Below are 27,172 nucleotides of genomic sequence, written 5' to 3'. Positions count from 1 at the left end.
AGAGAGGAAAGGGTAGGTCCAGGATCATCCGACCAATTGACACTGCCAGCTCAAGAGTCACATGTCTGGCATGCAAAATGCCAAACATTTACTGTCTGTAGCTTCTCTCAAGGGAGTACTTGATGCTTTTCCTGGATATAACTATAAATTGAGTATCTTTGGTCTTTTGACTGTTGGTCAGACAAAACAAGAAAATGGCAGATGGGTTCAACTGACGGGCACTGCCATTCTTGGGCCCCATTGCTAAGGGGGTTAAATTACAAACAAAACAAATTTACAGAACTATCCACCAGCATCATCTGATTATCACACTCAGGACCATTCACTCACCTTGGTGACAGCTACTTTTGCGCCCTTGTTGATAAGCTGGACCACATTGTCAGCTTGTCCCTTGTGTGAAGCTATGAGGAGGCGCTCGGAGAGTGCGAGGACCTCAGCCGCATCCTGCTGGCTCATGAAGCAGGGCTAATGATGCTGCTGTCACGGTCAGACACGGCGCTCCAGATAGTGGGGAAGGCAGCTGTGGCAATGATCTCAGATGCCTTCTAACTCATGGTGAGCTCGGCAGCAGAGAGGGGTGTGAAACAGGAGCTGGAAAGGCTGCCAGTGTGGCCGTTTCTTCTGTTGCTACAAACTCCACAAACTAGCAGGATTCCTCCCCTTCATTCTCTCAGCTGCTGGGAAGAGAACAGGAAACACATTGAGTGAAAACAAGCCTGCATGTGCTCCCCTCATTGTAGGCTGGCAAACAGGAAAACAGGGAGGAATGAGTAGAGTGGACTGACATCTCTACTGTCCAGGTTGTTAAATTCATGTACAGTCCTCGTGGGATCATGTGAGCTGTACTGAAATAATCCGCACGGAGAGCCAAAAAGAGGGGTCAACTTTGGTGCCTTTGAGTGCCTGCTGTACTGTAAAGCAAGCCCTTCGCTCACAATAAGACAAAAAAAATAAATCACAAAAACAGTCATTACCACCTCAAACAGCACAGACACACCTCTTTGGTTTGAGGAGTTCCTCTGGGACACACTTCTGTGGTTTTGGTCTAACCACAGGGAAGGTAGAGTGACTAAAAGTAAATAGGCTGCTGTGTTCAAGAGTCTTGTCTGATTTCTCATCATAATTAAAAAAACACTGACAGACAGACATCAAGACATCTCAGACTCTACAAGCTCACTGAAACACATTCTTGCCTAATCAGTCATTTCATGAGTCTCCCAAACAGATCCTGTTATCTCCCAGTGTGCTTCAATGTACTGTAGATAACTGCTGACATTATCTCTACCCTTCAGAGAATGGCACTGAGCCAGGGTTGTGAAAATGTGTTAAAACATCTTGGCTGTCAAGGGGAAAAAAATCAGCTTTTTCTTTTCCTCAATGTAGATTTTAAGTTTCTGTGAGACTATTCTATCTCAAAGTCTTTCTACAATATTCTGATCTAGAGATGAAATAAGCTGGCACTTTTTCCATTTCCACTGTCTCTGATTAAGTCTCAATAAATTAATGATGACAGTTACAACAAGCAGATGAAAACGTCTGTTAAGTGAGTATCATAAATATTTTCGGTCTGGCTTCTTTTATGTGGAATTATTTTTATTGCCAGTTATCAATCCAGAGGCATAAAATGAAATGAGGTTATAATTTGAGTGAATACAGACGCTCCAAGCATGTCCTGACTTGAGACTAAATAGCGACTGAACAGCCTCTATTACATGTTATCTGTGCTGTAAGAACTCCCAATTACATGGGCATGAGCAATGTTTTTTATCCTTTTATAAACTTGGTATTTTGGTAGGAAATTATATTTTATAATCTATGAGGTGTTTATTGGCTGTTAAACTGGAAGTGTAGACAGGATAATCCATGCACACTAAGTTTTACGCAAGCAAACACCACACACTACTGCAGACTAGAGTACACACAAAGGGAGTAACTTAAAGATTATTGAGTTTGAGGCTGAGCTTTCCACACAGTGTCTCTGTTCTTTGAGGAGCTGAATACACAACAAAACAACCAATCTGTCCCGCAGCCACACATCAAAAGGTCTGTGGATAAGACTTCAACACGTTTCATCAAGTATTTTTAATACAGCTCCTAGAAGAAAAGCAGAAACTCCCTTAGACTTTTTCATGTTAAATTTTGTAAACACACTGTATCACAGCCAATGGAATTAGGAATTTAGTATATGCTATCTTTTATAATGGGCCTTATTTTCTTACTGATTTTAAAATCACTTTTTAGACATTTCCTTTGATATTGTTTTATTTTTGTAGTGTAATAGAAATGTAAATAACATTCACTGAAATTCAATGTGGTAAAACAACATTTTGTATAAATGAATTTTAAGGTTTAGCAGGAGGGAGAAGAAACAAGTGGCTGCAGAGTTTCACTGCCATAAGGCCTTTCATCACAGCCACAGCAGGCATCTTCTCTCTTCCACAGTCAGTCAAAGTTCTGAAAATTTTGTGTTCATCCAATTGTTGCAATTAATTAACTGCATTAATGTTGGTGTATGATGCCAGGGTCAGATTATTGAAGAGATCCCTGCAGGTGCCTCTGATTTCCTCTGTGAACCTCAGTTGGGCTGCATGACTGTCTCTTAACCAGTTGTTCACAAATGTTTTTTCTTTGGAAGCTGACAAAAACTAATGGCCAACTCCCAATGCCAAAATTGCTTACATTTTCATTCATAACAAAACTGGTAACAAAAGGAGGAGCGTAGTTGAACTTAACGATCAAGAACATGAGCTGCGTGTTTATTTTCATCCATGTTTCTCATTAGTCAAGTCAAGTTTTTTTTTTTCTGATGAGAAATATCAGTTTCTTTCTGATCTGTCATCTCTTGTTTTTTATTGTGTCCAAATGAATCTGGTTCAGAGATGTTTGTCACAGCAGACATTTTGAGTTCTCATAGCGGCACAGCTGCAACTATTAATAATAGCAATTTCTCAGCTCCCGAAATTATTGTGGTGCAAATAAGCACTTAATAATGATGCAATTATTGTGATGCAAGTTCTGTGTTTGACAAGTAAAAGTTTCCAAAATTTGCAAAAAGTCGATGTTAGTGTAGATTCTGTCACATTTTCCACCCTGGTCATTTGTGCCTTCTCTGCAGGGTCTCTGCAGCCACTCAGAAATCCCAATACCAATCACATAGACATTGTTATTAATTCTAGGTATCATTAATCCAACCCTGAAAACATTAACCTGTGTGGTTCACCCCATTTGTCTAGACAGGGGTGATTTTTTTAAAATAAGATATACTAGATATAATTATTAAACTGGCAATAGACAACTCTTTTGCTTTAACCTATCATTCTGAAGTAGATACTGATTGCGCAGTGTAATGGCTGCTGAAAAATAACGCTATCTATGTATGGACTGCTTCCATATAAGTCTATTTTTCATTATGCTATTTGGTCTACTTGATTTTTCCGGGGGAAAAAAGAAGAACAAAAAAAAAAAAAAAAGGTTGAATTACAGCACAAGGGAGCACATCTGCCATTAAGCCACCAAAACAAGAAAAGGCATTGTTTTCCCAGTTGCTGATCCCAGGTAACGGTGAAACAACTGGAATAACTGTGGAAACTCTCCACTGCAAAAGAAAAAGGACGAGAAAAAAAAAAAAAAAAAAAAAAAAGGGGAAAAAGGGACGAGGCAAAAAGGTAAAGAGGGAGAGTGACAGAAACGGAGGTAAAACCAGAGTGAATTGACGGGCATTGTCACGATGGAGAGCGCTCTGGTGTTGTGTCAAAGTCTGTTTGCTCGCAGATATGTTTCCCCTTACCACTGGAACTTGAGACGGTTCAAAACTGGCATTCTTTCTACTAGATCAGTAAGTAACAAAACCTGCCTACGTTTTAATGAAACCGGTTGTTTCACTCTGCCTTTTCATAGCACTGAGATTGGGGTTTCTAGGTCAAATTGGGATTCTTGTGGATGTTTTTTGCTTTGGACAGTAGCCATGCTGCTAGCGTTAGGCAAGTTGCTGTCTTTAAGACAGCGGGACCAACATTAATACCATAGGGAAACGCTAGGAAGGGGAGTTGGGGATTTAAAAAGTTGTCTGTTTCCCCTTTAATATAATAGTTTAAAAAAAAATGTAATATTATTTATCTAATATTTGGATTTTTTAAACTGCCCACCCAACAAGAATATAACTGTGATGACAATGGTTCCCTAACCTTAAGTATTCATTTTAACCCACACCACAATCTTCCCCAAACCCTAAACAACTTGTTTTTGTAGCTAAACCTAACTCAACCTCAACAATAGTGTTACCATATCATACAACGGATTTATTTTTCAACAGTGGTTTGGACGACACAGGCAATCAATGTTACTGAGAGGGGTGTCTGATCAGGGGACACTTCTATACAGTATGTCCTAAAATTATATTCTGTTTTTTAATTTGAAGAAGCTGTTGCTATTTTTTGATGCCTTTAACAAACACCATTTCCCCACGAGACTGTTGTGGGAAAAAGTCACCAGCTTGACAGACGGAGGCTGTGAGAATGGATAGTGAGAGCTGAGGGGCGTGGATGTCTTTAGACGGATGATATTATGGGATATCACAATGAAACAGTTGACGTATGATATTGCTGTACAGGAAACGTTTCATGGAAGCCGGCAATAGCATCAGGGATTGCCTCCCTACAACTAAAGGCTGTACCTTAATATTATGAACAAACTAGAAAAAAATTAACAGAATTTACTGGAATGATGCTAACACTATAAAGCAGTAGGTACGCACTTTGTAATCATTTGTTTCCACAGGGGCATCACAAAGACATAGGTACAAACTGGTAACCTGAGATGAACACAGGATGTGAGAGACAGTGAAAACAGCATTTCCAACTCAATACAGATTGTACTGCTCCACTGTGCAGAGGAAGAGGCATGTCCCATCTGATCCCTCGAGTCTAATCTGTGACGACAGTCCTTCTAATGACTGTGTGTTTCATCACTGGAAACACAGCAGAGAATGAGATAACATGGTACAGATGACATCAACAAGACTGATTCACAGTGCCACAGGCAAACATGGCTAAATCCAGAAAAAGAAATGGATCATTTCCAAGTCATTAGACCTTAATCTCAACTCAACCATAAAACATGGTTTTGTGCAAATTCATTTCTACACTGGACAACGTTTAACATCTGATGATTTAATACATGCAACCTTTTCTTGTGCACAAGTCTGAATTACAAAGTTACCAAAAAATGAAATCAGAAGACATGACAACATTTAAATGAAACTAACTTCATCGACCCTGTAGCTGTAAAATAAAAAATCTTTGCGTGGCAGGGATGATAATTAGATTTTATGGAATTTTATATTTCAATGCTTACACAAAAGACTAAGGCTCAATCCAATTTCCAATTTTTACCCCTACTCCCTATTTTCAAGTTCCCCCTTGCCCCTCAGAACAGTTATAAGGGGTAGTAGTTGAAATCTCCCAGTCTGAAAATGGACAACTCTTAAGGACACTCATACATCAGTTGTCAATGATGCCATTTACTTAGACACAAGACACAACCAGACCGTCTTCAAATGTGGCAATTTATCTTGTGATACTGTGGCAGTACTGGTATTACTACAATGTCTTTTGCCATTTATCTGATGAAGATAGAAAAGCATGCACGCTCGCATTTCGTTCACAATGTTACGCTATCAATTAAGTCATGAAATAAGAAAGAACACTGCTTGATAAATTGGCCACTAGTGGTGCTTTATAGGCTATCATTAGCAACCCGTGCTCCTACCCTGCCAGTCTGCACTGTTATTACAGGAGCGGTACCAAGTGTAGGTGGGAAATACAACATTAGAACATGTCAAAAATGCAGGATTGTCATACACAAATCAGCAATAACAATGCAACGTTAGCTAGATAGCCAGTTAACTACCTAGACATCAGCACAGTTGTTTTGCTTGTTATTAAGAAAAGGAAAACATTGAAACAACAGAGAGTTCTCATAATGCTCAGCTTGAAGTGTGCCTCTGAAAAACCTCTGTTTGGAGGGCCATGTAGTCCTAAAACTTCACCCTACCCCTCTATCCCAACAAGAATCAGTGTAGTTCCCCATACTGGTAGCATTGTTTGGCTTACTGACTGGCCAATGGTATCAGGATGGAGGTTTTTTTTACAGTAATCTTACTCAATACAAGGCCAGATGAACTTAAGGTAAAAATGGTGTGGAGCCTAAAGCGATTCCACAGGTATCAGCCCTTACAGACAATGGAATACATCAGAACCCACTCCAAAATTACTATTATGTGATGGAAGCCAGTGCACTGATAGAATCATGCAATCTGCAGGATGAAATGCAAGAATGACCCGAGGTGAGTATTCAACAAATGTCCTTGAAACATTTCCAAAAATTTTAAATCAGACCACACATATACGAATGCAAAAGAATGCATGAAAAACCTCAACCTCAGAGGTCAATTCACTTGAGCTGAAAGGGGTGCTAATTCACTATGGTAACATCTGAATGACTCCCTCCTGCCAGCTGAAAACTGAATAAGATTAAGCGAAGGGGGGAATTCTCTCCCCGACTACATTCCAGTTGATTCTCCAGAAGATCCTGTTCACTCAGAGACCCATGCACACAAAGCAGGCCCGGCAGTCACAGCGAGGCTCTTCACACGCAGCTAGGCAACAGGGCTTTTGTGCAAACTTTTGGAACTCAGGACTCAGTTCAAAAACAAGAAATGCCAAGCCCTTGCTTTTCACATGGCTCAGGGAGGCGGCCCAGGAGAATACTTATTAACTTGGTCCCTCCTGAAAAACAGCCGGCTTCTCATGCAGACACACCGCTCCATATCTGTGTTGTTTCTACGAGGAAAAAAGGGGGCATCAACAGGGGACATGGAAAGTATTTTCCTGATATAGTTTTGAAATAATTTTACAGGAAACTACCAAGAAAAGACGAAAATAAAGTAGCATGTTACTACCCCAGAGGTTGCATGAACATTTTCATATGTTCTTAATTTCCTCTGATTTAATCCCTCTGTCTTGTTATCTGTGTGTGTGTGTGTGTGTGTGTGTGTGTGTGTGTGTGTGTGTGTGTGTGTGTGTGTGATTGGCTGCAGGTGTGTTTGACTGAGTGAACGGTGACGTGTGTGTGTAGGTTGTCTAAGGGAGCTGAACGGTTCCAGCAAGTCCAGCTCCCTTCCAGATCCTATGGACCTCCTTTTTTCTGTGTCCAGCCAGACTGCTTTGTGTCTAAATGTGTTTTTAAATAAAACCTTTAAAACACTTCGCTGCTGTTGGTGCTTGGGAGATGGGAAGAGGGGAGTCCCTTCATGTTGCACCCTATGGTTCCCCCTAGGCCCTGCTCGTAACATAGCAGTTGAGCTATATGTATGTAACTGTATACTGGGAGGTCAAATTGGCCCATTAGTACTTTTCTCCCTCTGATAATACACTTGTTGCATGCCACAAGATAATATTAGAATGATATTAGGATTTGTATTGTACATATTAGACATATGACTTAAGCTTCTTTATTGGGATATAAAGATATCTACAGTAGGCAGATGGCCGCCCAACCTTGAGTCAGGTTCTGCTCAAGGTTTCTGCCTGTTAAAAGGCAGTTTCTTCTTGCCACTGTCGCCAAGTGCTTGCTCATTGGGGTAAATGTAGGTCCCTGTAAATAAATTAATTTAATTAAAGAGTATCGGCTAGACCTGCTCAATTGGGCATGAGATGACATTTGTTGTGAATTGGCCCCATACAAATAAAGATTAATTGATATCTACCACTAATGGTAACAATGGCAAACTGCTGTTAAATCATTTCTGCCAGTTGAAGCTAAGATACATGATATGTATCATCTAAATTGATCCTATTGACAGCTCTCAGGCTGTGCTTTGCCTTTTGAGTTACTGTTACATTTGCTGCTCACATCAAAACAGAGAGACAGAACCAGCTGCTGCTCGGCTCTGAATGATGTGATGTTCCAGCTATCTAGCTCGAACATACTGAGCTGGACCTTTATGTGTGCACTGTGCAGTCAGATAACGCTCGATTGTTTATGGACAGACTACCCACTCTGTTGGTGCTTTGTAGGGCTGCCACAAACGACTATTTTGATAGTCGACTAATCACCAACTATTTTTTCGATTAGTCGACTAATCGGATCATACGTAAATTGAATGTATAACATACAGTTTATCGCACCAGCATGCAGCTGCTCTTATATAACAATCATTAGCTTTCAGCTTGAAGTGTTTAAGGTATATGCTAACTAAAGATTAAGACAACTAAGATGATAGTTCATTAAACCTTTAATGAAATATGCTTGTAGCAACAAACAATTGTAGCATAAAGTGCAAACAGCTGAGTAAACGGATAAGGCACTAGCTGACCTAAGGAATTATTGAGGTTTTGGTCTCACTGACTCAAATATACAGGGATGCAAACGGGTCAGGATGAAAAAATATAGATGGACATAGTTCTCAGAAGGCCAACATTTCTATATTAACAATGCTTTTAAAAAAAAAGAAAGAAAAAAAGTTCCTTTGCAATATTTAAATTTTTGGGGATACTGAATTTTAGGTCTTCATTGAATGTTAGCCCTAATTATTACTATTAAAATAAACTGAATAAATAAAGACATGGGGTGTTTCATTCAGTGTGTAATCGACATATATATATATAATGTATTAGTTTCACTTGTTGAATTGAATTAGTGACATAGGCCTTAATAAACTCTCCCATGACATTCTCATGCACCTGTACATCAGAAACAACAGGAGTGATGGGTACAGTAGGATATGCAATAACTAACTACTGCATACATCTTGACAGCTCCACTTTACACTGTTGATTTGTATAATCCCAACAGACATGTCCAGTGATTTTCAGCTCTCTGTGTTTACATGTGTCTGTTCTGATGATACAAGTCAGCTCCTGAAATGTGTGTTTCTCTTCTATAAAACACATTCTACATCGCGGAGGCGACGTCTTTCCACTTAGGGCTTCCTTCACCTTTGAAACGGGGCAGAGCTCCGTGGGAAACACCTGCCTGACACAGCAACGTAGGGAACCGTGCACGTCCGCGGCGCACAGCTCCACGGACATGCACGGGGGGAAAAAACGGCGTCGCCGTCGCACCGAATGCACGCGGCTACGCGCCGCTTTGGGTTGTGAGCGCGCATGTCGCGCGTCTACATTGGAAGCTAATAGGTAGGCTATTATCAGTATAATCAGAGGCAACCATGAATGAGTTCGCCTCAGTTTCACGTGATTGTCACTGTCAGCCTGTTAATTCTACTGACCCGAGCTGAGACGCACCCCCCAAAACAAAAGTCTTCGGATCTGAACGATTCACACAAGTCTCCCAATTGGCCACGAAAAAAGCGAGTTGCGCTTGTCGGCGCGCTGTTTGCATCCCTGAATATAACAACAGTGCATTTTGTGCTCAGTGCTCACAACGAACTGTATTCAACTTTACTACACTCTGACTCTATATAATCCCAAACTGCACAACGCTCTTGTTCTTAAGGCTAATGAATCACATCGTCATCGCTAATGTTAACGTTTACAGCTATCAATATGAGTAAGTTAGCTCTCTGTTTACGCTAATGTTAGCAGCTAACTAGCCAGTTAGCTTAACGAGAGGACGGTCCCTCTTCATCGTCGTTGTCAGCCACAACGTGCTTCCTTTTCAGGAGCTCGTGCATCACACTTGTGCTGCCGTGAAAGGCGAATTCTGTCTTGCAGATATTGCATCGCACACTTTTCTCTTTTGTTTTCTAAAAATGCTCCCACACTTTTCAGCTCCGTTGCCGCCGGGTAGCCCTGATACCAGAGAGCCCGTCTGGTGTAACTTCAGGTGACACCACGGCTGACTCAGATTACCAGACTGCGCATGTGTGTCAAGGACAGAAAGGCAGACGCGGCAGTGGAAGGTGCCGCAGCAGAGAGAGAAAACAAATTTAAAAAAAAAAAAATGACGCGTCGACTATTAAATTAGTTGTCGACGATTTTAATAGTCGACGTAATCTTGACTAGTCGACTAATCGTGGCAGCCCTAGTGCTTTGAACAGTAAAATGACACAATAATCACTAACTTTTAAACAACAAAGAGGATTATAGAAGACAACAGTTTGTGATTCATGTTTATCAGTAACAGCCACCATTTTAATTTTGTATTATGCCGACTCATTGACTATAAGTCAAGGCTATTCATTTTCACAATTACTTGCCTTGGCTCCATATTCAACCTTTAACTTGTAACATACATGTAATGTAGCTAAATTCAAGATGAATTGACATTGGAATCCAGATCAAAGCCTGAAGGGAACGCAGGTGTTTTACAGAATTTCTATATTAAGGGGACCAGGTGACCTGTCCACACCCAGGGCCTTCATGTCTTTTTATCACCCTTCCCTGGAGGTAGAACTCTGGGTCAGTCTGAGGTCAACAGCCTGGTGGCTCAAGTCTGACCTCACTGGAATTCTTCCAGAGTCATGCTGTTGTGTATTTCTGTGTCTCTTTTCAAATCTGGCGTTGCTTTATTCATTACTGATGAAAATCTAGTAGACCTTTTTTAAAAAAATGTAAATGGGTAGTGACAGAGAGATGCCTTGACTAAACTTTTTTTGATTCTTTTTTTGCTTTGGCATCAAAAGAGGTATTTATTTTGTTTATGTCGGCTCATATCAACGTCACATAGTGTATACAGTATAGTGTGCATGTAAGCCTCTTCTTTATCTTAGACAATGACTTGTTGCATGGGGTTAAGTTGCCAGGAAAACAGGCACAAAACCTCCTCATGTTTAGGTCAAAGCATCTTCTCTGACAGCTAACATGTTGAATCTTGCTGTTCAGCCTGCTGGAGGTGTGATGAGCTTGATACAGACAGCTGGGATGGGAGGTACCCATTTGACCTCAGCGACATACCTGCTCTGATGTTCCTGATTCATTCCTGATCACATGCAAACAGCAAATGCTTCACGAAAATAAACCAAAGATTCTCAGAAGCCAAGTTGTGACCTCAAACACCAGAATGACCAATATAGGTCACAAAGGGCTAAAAAAAAAATTAAAAATGCTTATGCTATGAAATTGACAATACAAAATAAATAGAATAATAGAAAAAATATTTGTGCATTATGAGTGTTTCAATTAGATGTCATGCTGTCCTTGTCTTATCCACAACTCAGTCTCAGTTGCTGTTATAGCTGACCACTAACTCAAATTGTTCCAAGAGGACTAATTTAAAGGACCCAGACAGCTCTTCAAGCTACAGCATTTGCACTTGCCGTAGTGTGACTGACTGACCATTCAGCTTGTATGCTCAGCACATATTCCTTACTGCTTATGACTAGAAGTTTCCAGGCAGAACTCATGTTTGGTTCTGTATTACGGGCATCAATCTAGATATCATACATACAATCACTCATGCAGTGATTGGATGACATAAAACAAACCATTACAGCTCTAATACTACTACTACTGTTAACCTACTGTTAACAATATGACAAATTATGTAACATGAACTGAAACAGCAACACAGACAGACTCTGTGGTGAGATGAAGTTTCACTAATTTTCAACAGTAAGTGTGCCAACTAAATCAGATTACCACAACACTATGACAGCCCTGAATTACACCTTCCAAAACAGTGTTTCCCCGATGACTCCTGCTGAGTCAGTGACACACATGATAGATTTTCTTCTATATGCTCACAATGCAGTGCTAAAAGTCAGTCTCACTTGGTGGCTGTCAGCACCGCCACCATGACTGATACGTGAGAAGTCAACTGTGCATCATTTAAGAACCTGAACAGCAGTTGTCATCCAAAGTATGCCAGGAATGTAACTGCTAGTGCCCGCCTGTCAACATATCCAACCGAAGCTATTTCAAACAGACCAGCAAAGGTTTTATTCAAGTTTTATTGGGTGTGAGGATTTTAGATCTGATGAACAGGAAAGTGACATGACCTATTCACTGACCCCAGAAATAACTTGCAAAGTGCACCTACATTCTTTAACCTCCATGTCAGGAGAGGAATGCAGTCTTGCTATTTATCCATTAAATTTTCTTCCAAAAAAAAAAAAACAACGGCTTGTGATAACAGGTTTTGGATTACAGTCTACAAATGATTAGCTCAGTGGGGGGGTGAGGAAATTAGTGTACTTTACCTCCCACTTTGACAGGTTGTGACGGAGGAGCCTCTCAATTACATTATGCAGAAATAGTTTTTAAGGAGCAGAAAAACAACCCAAATTAGGCTTTTAGACTAAATACTCCCAGAAACAGAAATGTAAACATTTCCCTCATGACCATTAAATGCTCTCAGACAACCAGCAATTAAAAATCCATAAGAGGTCAAAGCCTACAGATCCAGTTTGATAAAAATGTAACATCCACGCAGTGTGTGAATCCATTCTGAGCATGGAAACATTAAAAACCAAGCCTTTATTACCTTTGTGAAATGAAGCAGAGCATGAATGCACTAAAATTAACCTCAGCGCTCTGAGCTACAACACTGCTGCTGTACATTCCCTCTTATGTGGGTCATCTTTTCCTTCTGTTTGCATGAGCACTCACATCCTCATAAAGAATTGTTACTAAACAGTCCCATGGTGCTTTGCATGAGCTTTGAACACAAAATGTTGGGGTTTTTTTCTACAAAAATGTCCTAAATAGAAGTTACTTGAAAGTAATTCTAGTTCTATGAGTAGTGTTCAGCCTGCTCAGGTGTTTCAATTTACCCTGGCAGTGTGAGGTTTTGCTGCTTTTGGGTCATTTACATCTTCTTGCATGTAATATTTTTGAGTTGGTCTAACAAGACAAGTGACTTCTGGGGAATTCTTACCATTCACCATTTTATACAATAAAAAACAAAAACTTCAAATGCCTTTTTTGGAAGCCCAAGTCGCAAATATATACAGTTTGTTAAAGTGACAGTCTTATCGTGTGTTCACACCAAATGCAAGTTTTTACTGCTCGTTTTAATTCACATTACTGGCAGTACTGTTAATTCGCCCCAAACAGCCAGATTACTTTTCTGTACATTAGCTGTAAGCTAGTGAGCAACGGCATGCACCAAGGGTGGGTGTCGGTGCGTGTGTGTTTGAATTCAGTTGAGCCTCCTAATGACTAACTTAACTTAACTTTAATGACACCTTTAATAATGATTGTAAAGATAACAGACTCATCGCTCTTTGAACACAAACATGTATCCCTAGCTCCCTGGTTGTCACCAGCATGATGAAAATCACAACTTAATTAGGACATTTTTTTAATTCAAATAATAGAGGACTTATATATAAATATTTTGGAGATATGTTCCTATTGTTATGGTCGTTTCTCAAAAACTGGATACTGGAAATGTTCCTTGCATGTAGGAAACATACAAGGGGTGAATTTGAAAGAGAAGATTAGACTACAGTCAGCCAGACAATTTTTAACAAAACTGCTCTGTTTTAATCTACAGACTACATTTTTTTAAGCCATGTGGATGCCAATCTCTTCATGCTATTTGTCTATATAAATAGAACTGACAAATCATATTTTCTACATAGTGTTTCAGTATGTTCTTTTTAAGCTCAGCGTAGCTTCACTTAAAGCAAGACTGATTTTAAGGTGCTTGATAAATAGAGGACCTGGGCAAAATAACTAAAAATAATAAAACAAATCAGACTTGTTTTTTGTGCATATCCATCATTGACGTGGAGTAACATTCTGGTTTGGAGTATTCATGGTGTTTTCTCTCATTACGTCATTAAAAACAAAACTACTGGATCAGACTGCAGAGAGACCAACAATACAGTAACAGATATAAACAACAGTTTCCCCTCGACTGCTCTTAACAGTGCAGATATTTCCCATCGAACTGCAGATGTGAGGGATCAGTGACATCACTATATGATGTGTGCATGGGACTCATCCCCTCCCTCAACCTCCAGATATCACTCAAAACTCAGCCATCTGTCTTTCCTGCTACAGTTAGTGACAGGGAGCCAAAACCAGATTAAAACAATACTTTGACCCGCTCAATAATCCCAAGATCTGTTTCAGTGCTAGCTCGCTCACTGCAGCAGGGGGGGCAGAGAGATTCAGTATTAAATGAAGCATTTATGGTGGAATAAATGGGCAATAAATACAAGAGAATGCAGGACAAATATTTACATATGTGCTATCAGTTTAATCACTGTATTGCAATTAGTGCATTTTGTGCAAAGACATTAGAGGCTGACATAATGTACGGCTAGCTAATCCTGAGCTCACTGCTGAAAATAGACCTTCAGTCAACCATGTGACAGCTGAGCCAGATGTGATAAATAAATAGTAGAGAGTTCAACCTCAACATAAGACGAAAAATAACGACATGTAATGCCTCTTAATCCAACTATAAGTCAAGGGCATTTTAATGACATGAAAAAAATAAAGGTTAATAGAATCAAATTTTTGCAGTTTTATACAAAAAGAAAAAGATGTTAGCTAACCAGTTAAACCTAAACAAGAATTTTAATGCACCATGGTATCCAAGAAATAGTCATGAAACTTACATCCAGATTTTGTAAGGGTAGCTTACTAGTTCTTTTCTCTTATCACTTTTTGTTTTTTACAATCAAATGACATTTAACTGCTGTAAAATTGGCCTTCTCAAAGCAGAAGCTTCCAGGAGAACTAAGACCACAGTTCAAATCTCATGGTCAGGGTAATGGTGTGCGGTGTCTCAAGGACAATTGTATTTAGGTACTTACTGTGCACAATGAGAACATCTTATCAAAAGTACAGTACAATACCACCTTGAAGACAGACAGAGCTAAGTCCCCATGGTTTCTGTGTTTTGTAGTGAGCAATACAAGGGTAGTTCTTCATGTCATTTATTTGCTGTGCTTCTCTCCTTCTGCAGAAAACTGTTTTAAGATTTTATTTATGCCAAATGCTATGCCTAACAGAAGAGACAGCCCTATCTTCGTAGCCACACTGCAAAATTCTATAATAACTAAACTTCAAACTACAAATCTCTTGTTATTACTCAAAACTATAAAGTAACTTAACACCAGGCTGAAAAGCAGTGTTATAAAGCCCTCTCTGATTGGAAGTCTGCTGATCACACAACAGCATCACTGACGAGTGTGGTCAGAAGGGTGCTCCATTGCAAGAGTGGTCGAGCTCCAAAACACGTCCAACCCCTAGCTCAATTTGGCACTGCGTACTTGAACTGATTGCTCTGTGTGGCACCACAAACAAAATACCATAGTACATAGTGTACATACAGCATTGTTGACAATACATACCGATGAAGAGGTTTGGACATCGCCCATTGTCGATGGCTGACAATCACTGACCACTGAGCTCTCAACCATCATAACATTGTGATTTAACATGCTTGAGGAAATCAGCTTTTCTGCTATGGTACAGCCTTCCTGAAACTGTCAAAAATTGAACTTTGCCAATAACTCCAGCCACCCCCACCCGCTACACAACTTGTAGCAGCTGAATCCATTTGAAAATCTCTACAAATGGTCAATTGATTAAGTTGCTTTAAAGTGGAAACAGACAACTTCTGATCCACTAGCATTTCCAAGTAGTATTATATATTGTCACTCCGCTGTGGAAAAAACAACTGGGTCACTTCCAAAGTTCAACTACCAACAACATATGGCAAAATGAGAGTTTATTCATTCATTTAGTCTCTAATGGAGACGTGACCACAGTAGAAATGGAGCCAGGTTGCAGCCTGAGTGGATCACCCATCATTCTTTATTTTCACGTGAGATTTTGTGCCTGGTGGCACACAAAACTTACAGTTCGGCCATGTTCCACAATCCAAGCTTTCAGTTGATGTGCCAAATATAATATGTATATACATAATAATATAATATACTTTAGTTACTCCCTGCTTTTGGTCTTGGCTTTTATGCTCAGATGTCAGTATAAGTATCTGAGCATCACTTCAAACAATCCACACATGGTTTTTGAAATAGTACAATCTACAAGACGCGCTTGGATGAGTAGGGATGTTTTGCAATATGACAGGATTAGAGGACGCAGCTGTACAACAAAGAAGAAGACCCTTGCCAGTCTGGTAGCTATAATCACCTCCTGGGCCCTGCTCCATTGTCCAGGAGCACTGAGCAGTAAAGGCCCCTTGTGCTCCTCCAAAAGATGTCTCTACCCTTTTACTGGTGTCTCACAATGAGTTCACCACCCGTGGGCAAGCAAATGCATTACCACTACACCACACCCCCCATTTTTCTGGTGTACTACAATTTTGCTTTACTTTTATAGTTCTGGCAATCATTCCTATCAGTATATGATTACAGATAGGAATGATTGTCAAAATAATAACAATGTTGTATTTGAATGGTCTTTTGAGGCCTCCAGAAGTAAAAGTGTCCTGTATTACATTATAAAAAGTTAAAATGTCCATAAAAAAGCCTAAAAAGTAACAATTTTGTGCTGCATGTGTTTTTTTTTTTGTCCAAAAATGCATTTGCCCCTTTAAGGAGGGTCTTGATCCTAGGTTGGGTGTCACCAGTTTAGATCATCTGAATTAAATGATTGTCTGACTTTTCTAGATCCCCCTCTTTAGTGTTCAACACTGGAGCCCCCCAAGGCTGTAAGATTAGCCCCCTCCTGTTCACCCTGTTACCTATGATTGCAATCCCAGACATCAAGAGAACTCTATTGTATGGTATGCTGATGACACCACCATCATCGGTCGCATTACAAACAATGATGACAGTTCATATCGGGAGGAAATCAACAATCTTTCAGAGTGGTGCACAGGGAACAATCTACTGCTCAACATCAAGGAAAACCAAGGAGCTGATTGTTGATTTCAGAAAAAAGGAGGCAAAGACACATAGCCATTTCTGCAATGTCAGAGTGAACCAATCATGGTCATCACACACCACCCTTTTTATGTGAAACACAGAAAAGGCTCTACTTCTTAGGGAAACTTAAGAGGCTAAATTCCCTAGCCAAGTTATTGTCAACTTTTACAGAGGAGCAACAGAAAGCATCCTAAGTGGAAACATCACAAACTGGCATGGTTCGTGCACAGCCCAGGACAGGAAGGCTCTGCACCGGTTGGTTAAAACCACCTAGAACATCACTGGTACCATCTACAGAGCATCAGTGATCTCACACACCACCTGCACCAACCACCCTGCTGCCATCTGAGAAAAGATGCAGGAGTATCCATTGCCATACCACCAGACTGCAGAACAGCTTCATTTTCTCAGGCTGTGAGGCTCCTCAACTAATCCTCAACACTCCACAATGAATAGTTTATTTGTCTGACTTGATTATTACTTATTAATTAGTCTGTATGTATGTGCGTGTCCCAGTGTGTGTGTGTAGCTTGGCTAATTGCAACAGAAATGTCATTATACAATCTTATGTTACATCACGACAAATTAATCTTGAATCTTCAATTAACAATTAAAAAATAAAGGACACCCAAACATAATTGACATCTTTGTTTGTCTCCCACATACGGAAAAATGCATTTACCTACTACACATTTGCAAATGTAAACACACATACTCTATATGGACATCCAAAAATTAGAACAGGGAGGAGGAGGTGTAGCTGCTCATGCTGCCGCATCTCCAGCTGGAGAGTGTCAGCTGTGGGGCAGAGCATCCAGCAAACCCCCCTCCACACTCCCTATCCCACTACTCCCCTCTGAACACACACATATAAAGAGCAGGCACTATCCCACTGCACTAGCCTTTTGTCTCTTTTCACATTGCTCCTGAAAAAAAGCGACCATACACCAATATTTCCCCCATGTCTTTAATCCTCTGCACTGGGAGATCTTAATGACAGCAGATGCAGTGTCTGAGAAAGAGTGAGGGGCTATGCATGATCGTAGAGTTCATTGTTTCAAGCTACCAATAAAAGGGTTAAGTGGGATTTAGAGCCCCTGCAAGGCAAAAGACTACAGAAAGCTCCTTTTCTAATGCCACAGAGCTATTCACTTGAACCTTCAGTGCCTCAATAGGAAGAAATGCAATGACAAACAGTGAGCCAATCCCAGGGTCTGTCCTATAAAACTGCCACCTGACACTGAGTTTAAAGCTGTAGTGTGTAAATGTGAATCCTAAGTGATATTATCTCTTCATAACACAACATTAATAGCATAGATCTAATAATAGTGGTGAAAAAACTCTGTAAAAACTAACATTTGACTAACATGGAAATAAGCAGATCTCAGCATCTGTACTTGTGCTTTAGAACAAACACTCACAATAGGCACCATCTCACCAAATCTAATAACAGACAAATCTAATAATCAGCTCTCATACAGTGTCATGTTTCAATAGCCTGTAAAATGCCCCCCTTGCCCAGTGGCCCATTAAGGCTCATTACATGCCCATTATACACCTGGTGAACTCTGACCTCGTCAGCACTGTGCTGCGCTAATCAGCACCCTGGGGACATGAGCAGACGGACAGACGAGTGAGACTCTTCATGCTCTAACTGTGTGGGTGCATTCATAGATTTCATATGGAGCACACCCTGGCTAGAAAAAAGGCAACATGTTGCCGCTGTACTCAGATGGACAGCCTCTATCTCCAAAGACTTTCAATAATATAAACCAAAGTAAACTAGTCCCAGGAATCAGGAAAATGGATGAATCATCAGTGTAACTTAATCTCACATGAATTCAATAGCTTTTTGACACCGGGACCACAATGCTGTGATGTCACACTGCTGTGTCTTTTGCTGTGGTAGGGAGTACTGTTGTTATTTTAACCTGTTTTGTCCAGTTTGTTACAAAAACAGGCTTAATAAGCACTGTTTATAAAATGAATGGCTCGCAGTGTGGCCAAACAAAACCTTTCTTGAGCAGCCAAACTACGTTGAACATATCCTTTAATAATTAAGGATCCTACATATTAAAAGAACACTTTTAAATCACAAAAAAATTAACACCATAAACTGTTATTTATATTACATTTATGTTTTAATTCTTTGATAATTGGTTTTCACTAGCAACATCTGGCAGGCCAACTTTGGCCCACGTCAGCCCTTTGTGAACAGCCCTGATGCTACCAGCTCACAACAACCACCTCCTTGGTGTAAGTTGCTGTATTGTGCCGAGGTATTATCATTATAACACATTACTGACTGGCCTTTAATAATAAGCTCATATCTTGAACTGTTAAGTAGCCTCAATTTGAACCCTTGTAGATTTAAATATTTAGGTTAAGCCTTAGGATAAATTCCGTGCAGCAAAGAAGATTAAGCCTTCTTTTTTTTTTCACATACTCTTGGGTTTTTTTCTGAGGCTGGAGCCTAATTTGCATCAGATACAGCCCAGGCTACTTTGTATCCAGTGTTCTAATTAATTTTAATTGCTTAATTTAGTCTTCTTCTCAGACATATTTTACATTGGCCGGACCAAAAGCCTCTAACGGTTTTGTAGAATATTATCCTGTAATCACTGTGTGACTATAATGAGAACATTAAGGGAACATCTTGGCCGGGTCATTCAGTGGTGAGCCGCAGGACAGTAGTGTTTGCTAAGAGGCATTTCAACTTACATCTGAACTACATAACAGCTAAATGAAGGAAATATAATGTGTACACCAAACACACTGGGGATTAGGGCTTTCTAATCATCAAGAAATTCACCGTTTGAAAGCAGTAGGCTACCTATCGTTAAAAGTTAAATAAAGTCACTATAAAGGTACAATTTAGCCTCACAAGTTATCATCATGTTGTAGGAAACGTTACACTACCGTGAAATGGAGCTGGGGAGTTCAGCGGCTCTTCAGAAACACTGGTTTCGTGACAATAATAACAAATACATTTAGCCTATGATAGTGTTTTAATGTAAGAAAACAGGCTAACATGGAGCTACAAGTTACATAAAAGTCGCTGTGGGCGCTAACTAGCTGACGTTATCTGAATATTGCAGTGATTTGTTCCGAAGTCGGAGGCTCGTAATTCAAGTCAGCAGAGTCCCAGCGCGGAGCTCGTCATGTCCAGTGTGCGCAGTGTGAAAACAGCCATGAAACCGTGATATTTCTGACAAAAACACGAAAATGAATGATGAATAATGAATAAAGAGACTAACCTCGAAGAGAAACTGTCTCACGAAGTGTCCACTCGGACAGAGAGGTCGTTCGCTAGTCCGACAATCCCGTGAAGCGCACGCTGTCAGAGGAAACTACAGTGAGATCACTCGGTAGCTTCTGTCGTCGCTCCGCGCCGCCGCCGCCTCCTCCCTCTGTCTGATTTGCATGTGAAACAGAGCCGCTGACAAACTCTGTCAGGACGGAGACATATGAGGGGAGAGGCTCGCTCCAGCTACAGTCCAACTTTCTCCTCAAATGAAATGAATTCCGGGCCTGACCCTGGGCTGCAGAGCCACACCGAGGTCCTCCTTTTGCTTCAAATGCACTTCTAGTTATTTTCAGTGGTCTACAAGCATTGTGACCTAGTTAACCAGCCATTAGACAGGTGCTATGGAGTGAACTACCGTAAAAATGGTACAAGTGAACAAGTAAACAAATGAAGTGTAGGTCAAATGTGATTACAACAACTCAGATTGGGGCTTTAAAGAGATATACCATTGATTTCATATTGCACTTCCATGATAATAGGCAAGCTGCCAGAGGCAGATTTTAAAGGAGCACTATGTAGTTTTGGAGAAGAAATTCAAACTCAGAATTTTAATATCTACACTATTAATTCGGTAATACTACAAACTCAGATTATTATTATTTTTTTGCTCATTACTGAATAAACAAGCTGTTGTCAGAGGAAAATAAGGTCCCAGAACCCTGTTTGAAGCTGGAAAGGTGGCAGGGTCCGCCACATAAAACAAAGCAAAACAGTATGACACTGTGTTTTCCTTTTAGATCAGTTTGTTTAAGCATGAAAAAAATCAGTCTCTAAAAATCTTTCTCTTTAAATCTCTTTCCCCAAACTACATAGTGCACCTTTGCCCATTTCCAATTTATTAGAACAAGAATTGCTACTTATGAGTTACTTTTTCAGTTCACACTACATAAAGAAGTTTGTTGTATAAAATGTGGACACCACTCATATTTCTAAAACTCTATGCTTTCGGTACATAACACATACTTTCCATTAGAAATGTTTAGTCTCCCTGCCAAAGCTCAGATAACCCATGATGACCCATGACATCATCAGGGTTATTTTCTCAGACTTGTTAAAAGCTACTCCAGTATAACCAGCTGAGGAGTACTCATCATGACCAGCAAACAGATCTTCATGTGTTAAACCTTAAATGGTTGCTTCTTTTTTTTGTAATTGTATTTTCTGAGCTTCTCATCAACCTGTTTTTTAAAGACAGATTTTTTTTTTGTTTGGATGTTTTTAAATGGCCACATAATTCTATGTCCAAGAAAGGCAATATGTAACATGTACTATGTAAGAATTGTCCACCTGTTGCCTTCACATACTACAAGCATATAGGGTCAGCATATCACCACTACCGTAACCTAGTTAGCTCAGTTAGCCATGTAGCTAGCGGTCCTGTTAACTGACTCGAGTATGCCTGCACTGTGAGCTCACTGCACTAGCACAGGATCCTTGGATTGCTCACACTCTGTTGAGAATTTTCATTAATTTTCAAATGTTTAAAATTAAAATTCTTACATGTTGCACCTTTAAATGAACTTGCTTGGTGACCTCTTGAACCTGCAGCAAATCTGAGGCCATGGGCATCCAGGAAGTAAAGGGAGTTCAAAGCATAGGTTTGTACAATTGCATTGCAAAGAGTTCAGCACAATGAGAATAAATAACATCATGACCTTCTCCAGGTACTTCTGGATTAAACACACAAAGGGAAACTGTGGTTGAACAAAACCTTGATTGGATTTCAAGCCCAATAACAAAATGGTTGTGTGTTGAATGTTGTACTGAAGCTATGCATTGATACTATTTGGTTCATTTTCATGCAAAAAAAGTGCAAGTAAAGTTTTTCCAGTCAATTCTCATGAGTGCTGAAAAGCCTCAGGCATTTAGACTGTGATGGGATCCAAGATAATGAAAACCCTTGAGGTTTAGCCTCTCCTTAGAGCAGGGAATAGGGCTCTGAAATGTACATAGAATAGTTGACTCAGCCAATAACACTCCCCATTCCAGTGTATCCGAGCTGGAGGATGTGAAAAAAATGACAGATATCAACAAATTGCTTTAGGGTGACCTCTATATGCCTGAGGTAGGCAACATTGGTGTCACTTTCACATCATGCCACAACGTACAGCTTCCTCTTACAGATGCGTTAATTTGTCTGTCAATCATGAATTCCATGGGTAGATTCTCTGAGATATTGTTAGACATGGTATTTCTTAATTTGAGGATGGTGACATTCAAGCATGTCTGTGTTCTGTGACTCTGTCTCACCCTCTCTGCATCTACAGCACCAGCCCCTGAGCCATGGAGACCAGCATTGGGCCCCTTCTTGGGGAGGAAGGGTGTGTCTGCAGCAGCCTGGATATTTCACTCCTCTGCTCTTTGTGCACTTCTTCATCTGCTGTCAGCCTAAGAAAATATTTCCAAAGAATGGAACTAGATATTGGAGAAGCATGGACTGTATGCAGTGAATCTGTCAGTTCATGATTCTGACACAACAGACAAACTTTCTTCGTATATAGAAACGGCATTGTCTCATCGAGTGAGTCAGAGGAATGGATCTCATCCAAATTGTGTTTTACTAACCTAAGGGCTTTATCTGATCTATCCACAATGCAAAGAGCTACGGCTTCATACACATAAGGTGCTTACCAGTGTTGATTTCATAGCAGACCGGAGGATAAGTACATGGGTGTGGGGTTGTGAGGATAGGTGAAGATTCATACTTTGTTATTAGGAAAGCTGCTGTACAAATTTGTCAGGTTTACAGTAAATTCATCTTTAATTTTTATTAACATAGTGTAATTTTGAACGGCCTGTGGAGTGTGGAATGTGCCATTAGCATGTACTTTTACACAGTTTAATTGTAATTAAATGATAATTTGATTCATTTTTAAAAGCCATTATGAATTGAATTAAAGCTAGGGTTTGTAAGTTATTCTGGAAGCATTTTTGTTACATTTGTATAAAATCTCTTAACATCTTGACAGCAATCAATAAATACACTGTTCAAATATCTAAAACTAAAAAAAGGATTAAGAAAATCGAGTATCTGTGGCTGGTGAAGGCCTCTAACAAGCCTGTTCAATTTTCATGCATGGCTGAAATGTATTGTTAAAGCTATTAGCTGGCTAGCCACACAAGAATGTCAGAGAAAGTGCAGACAAAATTTCCCAAAACTAAAATGCTACTGTAGCTTGACAGTATTAAGTACCATAAAATATCCATACTTGTTATTTACATTCACAATGATAATATTAGGTGTTCTCTTATAAGTGAGTGAGACCTAAGGTAGTTGCATATGGTTAGCGATGACAGCAATGCATCCCTGCTATCCCGAGGTCAAAAATAAGTTCTAACAGCTTTAACTGATTAATACATTGCTCAATATACACAGACCTTTGTACAAATTTCATTTAAATTACTTATATGACTACAAATAAAAGCAATAATGAATTAGAAAATGTGAATGTTAAAGCAGGAGACAAGTACTCAGATAAATGTAATAATGAAAGGTAACACTTAAACACCATTTTATATTCAATTTTTATTATTATTTTTTTAGCTTTCCAGATGTTACATCTCAGCATCCCTGTTAAGTTTAGGGGAATCCGTCATGGAAATCTTTATTAGTGTTGACTGATGCTAAGAGTTGGGTGAAACATGGGTAAACATAATGGATGTGCTAATGCTGAGACAGTGGCAGACATTAAACACACTGTAAAGTCCTTTTCCAGACAATCGTACGGTTGTAAAAGTAATTTTGGTTTGTAGCAAAAAACAAAGCACCGCAAATGCAACTTGAGGAGGAGGAGGAGTTCGTGTTCAGGGCTGGAGTGTCTGTGTGATTCACTCCCACAGATTTTAGCGCAAAGACCGCTGAAACTTGATCAGTGTAATCTTCTGACCTGGAGCTCCGACATAAAGCCAGGAGTGATTTGTTAGGTGATGTCAGCGACTTTAGCTCAGTGACACTTAAGGTAAATGTGCTTTTCTTGCCCACTTCACTGGCTCTGACCTTTGATGTTCAGCAGAGACCTCAACAAAAGCACTAAAGACATTTTCATTTCCCCCCTCTCAGATTCCAGAGCAGGAATCTGACCCTACATGACAGCATAACCTTCTGCTTTGACTCTTGAGTTCTGCCAGAGGAAACTGTTGCCATTGAGAGTGTATAACGTCAACCTCATTGGAATGCTATACATGGTGCTATCTATAGTGTTGGTCAATAACTAAAGCTTGAAACGTGAGGAGCCACGTCACCATTGTATGTGAGCAGGTTTCTCCCAAAATAATACCAAAAACAAGGTTGATGTTAGCCTCTATGCAAATGGTCTTGGCTTCTGCATTCTCTGAAGGACAAGAGCTGTGTGTTAAAGCAGCAGCACACCCAAAAATACAAAATCAGTCATTATCAACTCACCTTAATGCTGATGGTAAGTCTGGTGAGGTTTCGTAGTCAACAAAACATTTCTGGAGCTTGACAGCAAAACACTGTTGTAGCATTCACATAAACATTAACTGAAGTAGATGGGACAAAAACAGCATAAAAAAAATAAGAAAATATAAAATGGCTCCATATTGAAGGTCCGGCATAATATAAGTCTCCAGGAGCCCTGAAATCCCAAGTTGATTTGAAAATGAGTTTGTTAGCCGGACAATGAAATGCTCTGTAGAGTTGACAGGAACTAAAGAGTTTTTAATAATTCTCTGTGGGTTCATCAGTGCAAGTGACACCTTTCACAATAGGCATAACCATTAGTTATATGAAAACATAGCTTTTTACAGCTTTATGAAATAATTGAGGGACCCCAAAACCATTTGTAGTTAGTACATCATGAAAGTGAATGAGTAAGCTATGAAAGTTTTGAAAGATTGAGATACACAGCTAATTCTAATTTTAAGAGGAAATGGCTGAAATGGTTATAAATCTAATTCCAGGGTGACTTTTGTTGGTTGGTGTCTGCAGGGCCCTATTTGCCCCCTTAGTCTGTCCCTGCCTGGGGCCAGCTATGCCTGCATAAGAGGCCCCATAAATCTGACAAAGCTGTTATCTCTTTGAGCAGCAGCATTTTAAGACGTTGAGGTCAGGGGGAATCAAGACAGCAGATTTTCTAAACAAAGCCTGTTTTGTCATTGTTGTGGTGATGGTGTGCAAATCATGAAATACTGAAACTAAATGTTGTTGTTGTTTTTTTTAATGGATTAATATTTCTGTTGGAATCATGAGAAATGCATGGCTTAGAAAATTCACATAGTTGGCAATTACCTGACTATCTCAGACTGCACCACAATGGTGTCAACTGGACTATGTTGGTAACAGACAGAGCCCATAAAAAAGTATTCACCCCCTTAATTGTCTCAATCAGTCCTGCACATCTAGATGCTTCAATTTAACTCCATTCTTCTTTGCAAAACTGCTCAGGCTCTGTCAGGCTGCACGGAGATCAGGCATAAACAGCTCTTTTCAAGTCCAGCCACAAATTCTCTATTGGATTGAAGTCTGGGCTTTGATTCGGCCACTCCAGAACATTTATCTTGTTGTCTTTAAACCATTTCTGTGGAGCTTTTGCTGTTTGCTTTGGCTCATTGTCTTGCTGGAAAATATATCTTCTCCCAAGTTGTAGTGCTCTTGCAGACTGAATCAGGTCCTCCCTCAAGTTGTCTTTCCTATATTTTGCTGAATTCATTTTACCCCTCTACCTTCATTCATTTGCCCCTCCAGGGCCTGCTGCTGAGAAGCATCCCCACAGCATGATGCTGCCACAACCATACTTCACGGTGGGGATGATGTGTTTGTGGTGATGTTTGATGTTCACCAAACATAGTGTCTAGTCTGATGGCCAAAAAGCTCCATTTTGGTCTCATCAGACCAAAGAACCTTCTTCCAGTTGATCTCGGAGTCTCCCACATGCCTTTAGTTGAGATTTAGTGAGCTTTCTTCAGCAGTGGCTTTCTGTTGTCCACTCTCCCATAAAGCTTTGACTAGTGATGAACCCGGGCAACAGTTGTTGTATACAGAGTCCCAGCTCAGCTGTTGTTGATGTTTTTTCTCCTAAATTTTTTGTCAAAAAAGCCAAATTATATTGACCATGTTTCCATTTATAAAAGCAATAAAAGGGGAAAACAATTAAGGGGTGAATACTGTTTATAGGCACTGTAGTGCCATTGTGTGGTGAATTGAGTGAATAACACCATGAAATATTTTTGATGATATTTTCGTGTTGCCTTACCTGTTGTAGCATTTTATGAAGGACTGTCAGACAGGGATTCACCTTATACTCCACCACTTTAAAGTTAATTAACTTTAACAAGTTACTAAGTGTGTAGGAATGTATGTGAATGTGTAGTCATATTGGTTCAATCTACATAAGTTAAAAAAGTATTTATTTCAGAACAAATGGACAGATTTTGTAAATATTTACCCATTTCTAATTATCTTGAATACTATGCAACAGGATTATTACATGATACAACTGTCTTTCCATTCTGACTAGACATCTGTCTCAGCATTATGACAAAGATGACTTTAAAAAATATGATTTATTGATAAAGATGATCTATTTAACCGAATATAAAGCAGTTCAAATTAGCCCCACCATGACAGTCTACAATATTAAAATACTGTTTGCGTATGCACCAGCAAGGATCCAGTTATGTAACACTAAAACAGGCCATTCATCAATGAGAAGTACTTTTTTGGTACTAAGGGTACAGTTTGTTGATAATACTTCTGTACTTTTAACCAAGTAACATTTTGAATGCAGGAACTTTATTTGTAATGTCCTTGGACTTATTTCACTCAACAGGTATGATGCCATAACTTATTTATAATTATTTTTTTAAACTGTGTAATACTGACCAACTGTACACTGTCTAATCTAACTGTGCAATACATCATAACAGTGCAACCTTTTACAATATTTCAATTCACCTTTAGGTGAAAATGTTTGGGTGAAACCCAATGAAATCACAGTGATTTAATGTAACTAAGTACTTCTGTACAATTTTGAGGTACTCGTACTTAACTCGAGGGTATGCATTTTCTGCTACTTTTTTTTCTGCTATCTTTAGTT

General features: G+C 39.7%; 1 protein-coding gene across 3 annotated transcripts in view; it reads right to left on the bottom strand.

Moving 5' to 3' along the window:
• Positions 1 to 20,170, bottom strand: part of ankrd6b (ankyrin repeat domain 6b) — a gene marked incomplete at its 5' end in the record, with an annotated part of 50,975 nt that extends 30,805 nt beyond the window's left edge. For 2 of the 3 annotated variants that reach the window (XM_084377549.1, XM_084377551.1), the window contains 2 exons: positions 331 to 674; positions 20,068 to 20,170. In XM_084377549.1, coding sequence (XP_084233675.1) covers positions 331 to 456 — 126 coding nt within the window. Of the gene's footprint in view, positions 1 to 330; positions 678 to 20,067 lie in introns of all 3 variants that reach the window. The other variant, XM_084377550.1, reaches the window with a different exon arrangement.
• Positions 20,171 to 27,172: the final 7,002 nt, after the last annotated feature.

This window comes from Pagrus pagrus (assembly GCF_965226575.1).
Source record: "Pagrus pagrus genome assembly, chromosome: 16".
NCBI lineage: Eukaryota > Metazoa > Chordata > Actinopteri > Spariformes > Sparidae > Pagrus > Pagrus pagrus.
Note: the sequence above shows the minus strand (reverse complement) of the source record. Positions and strands in the feature narration are given on the sequence as shown.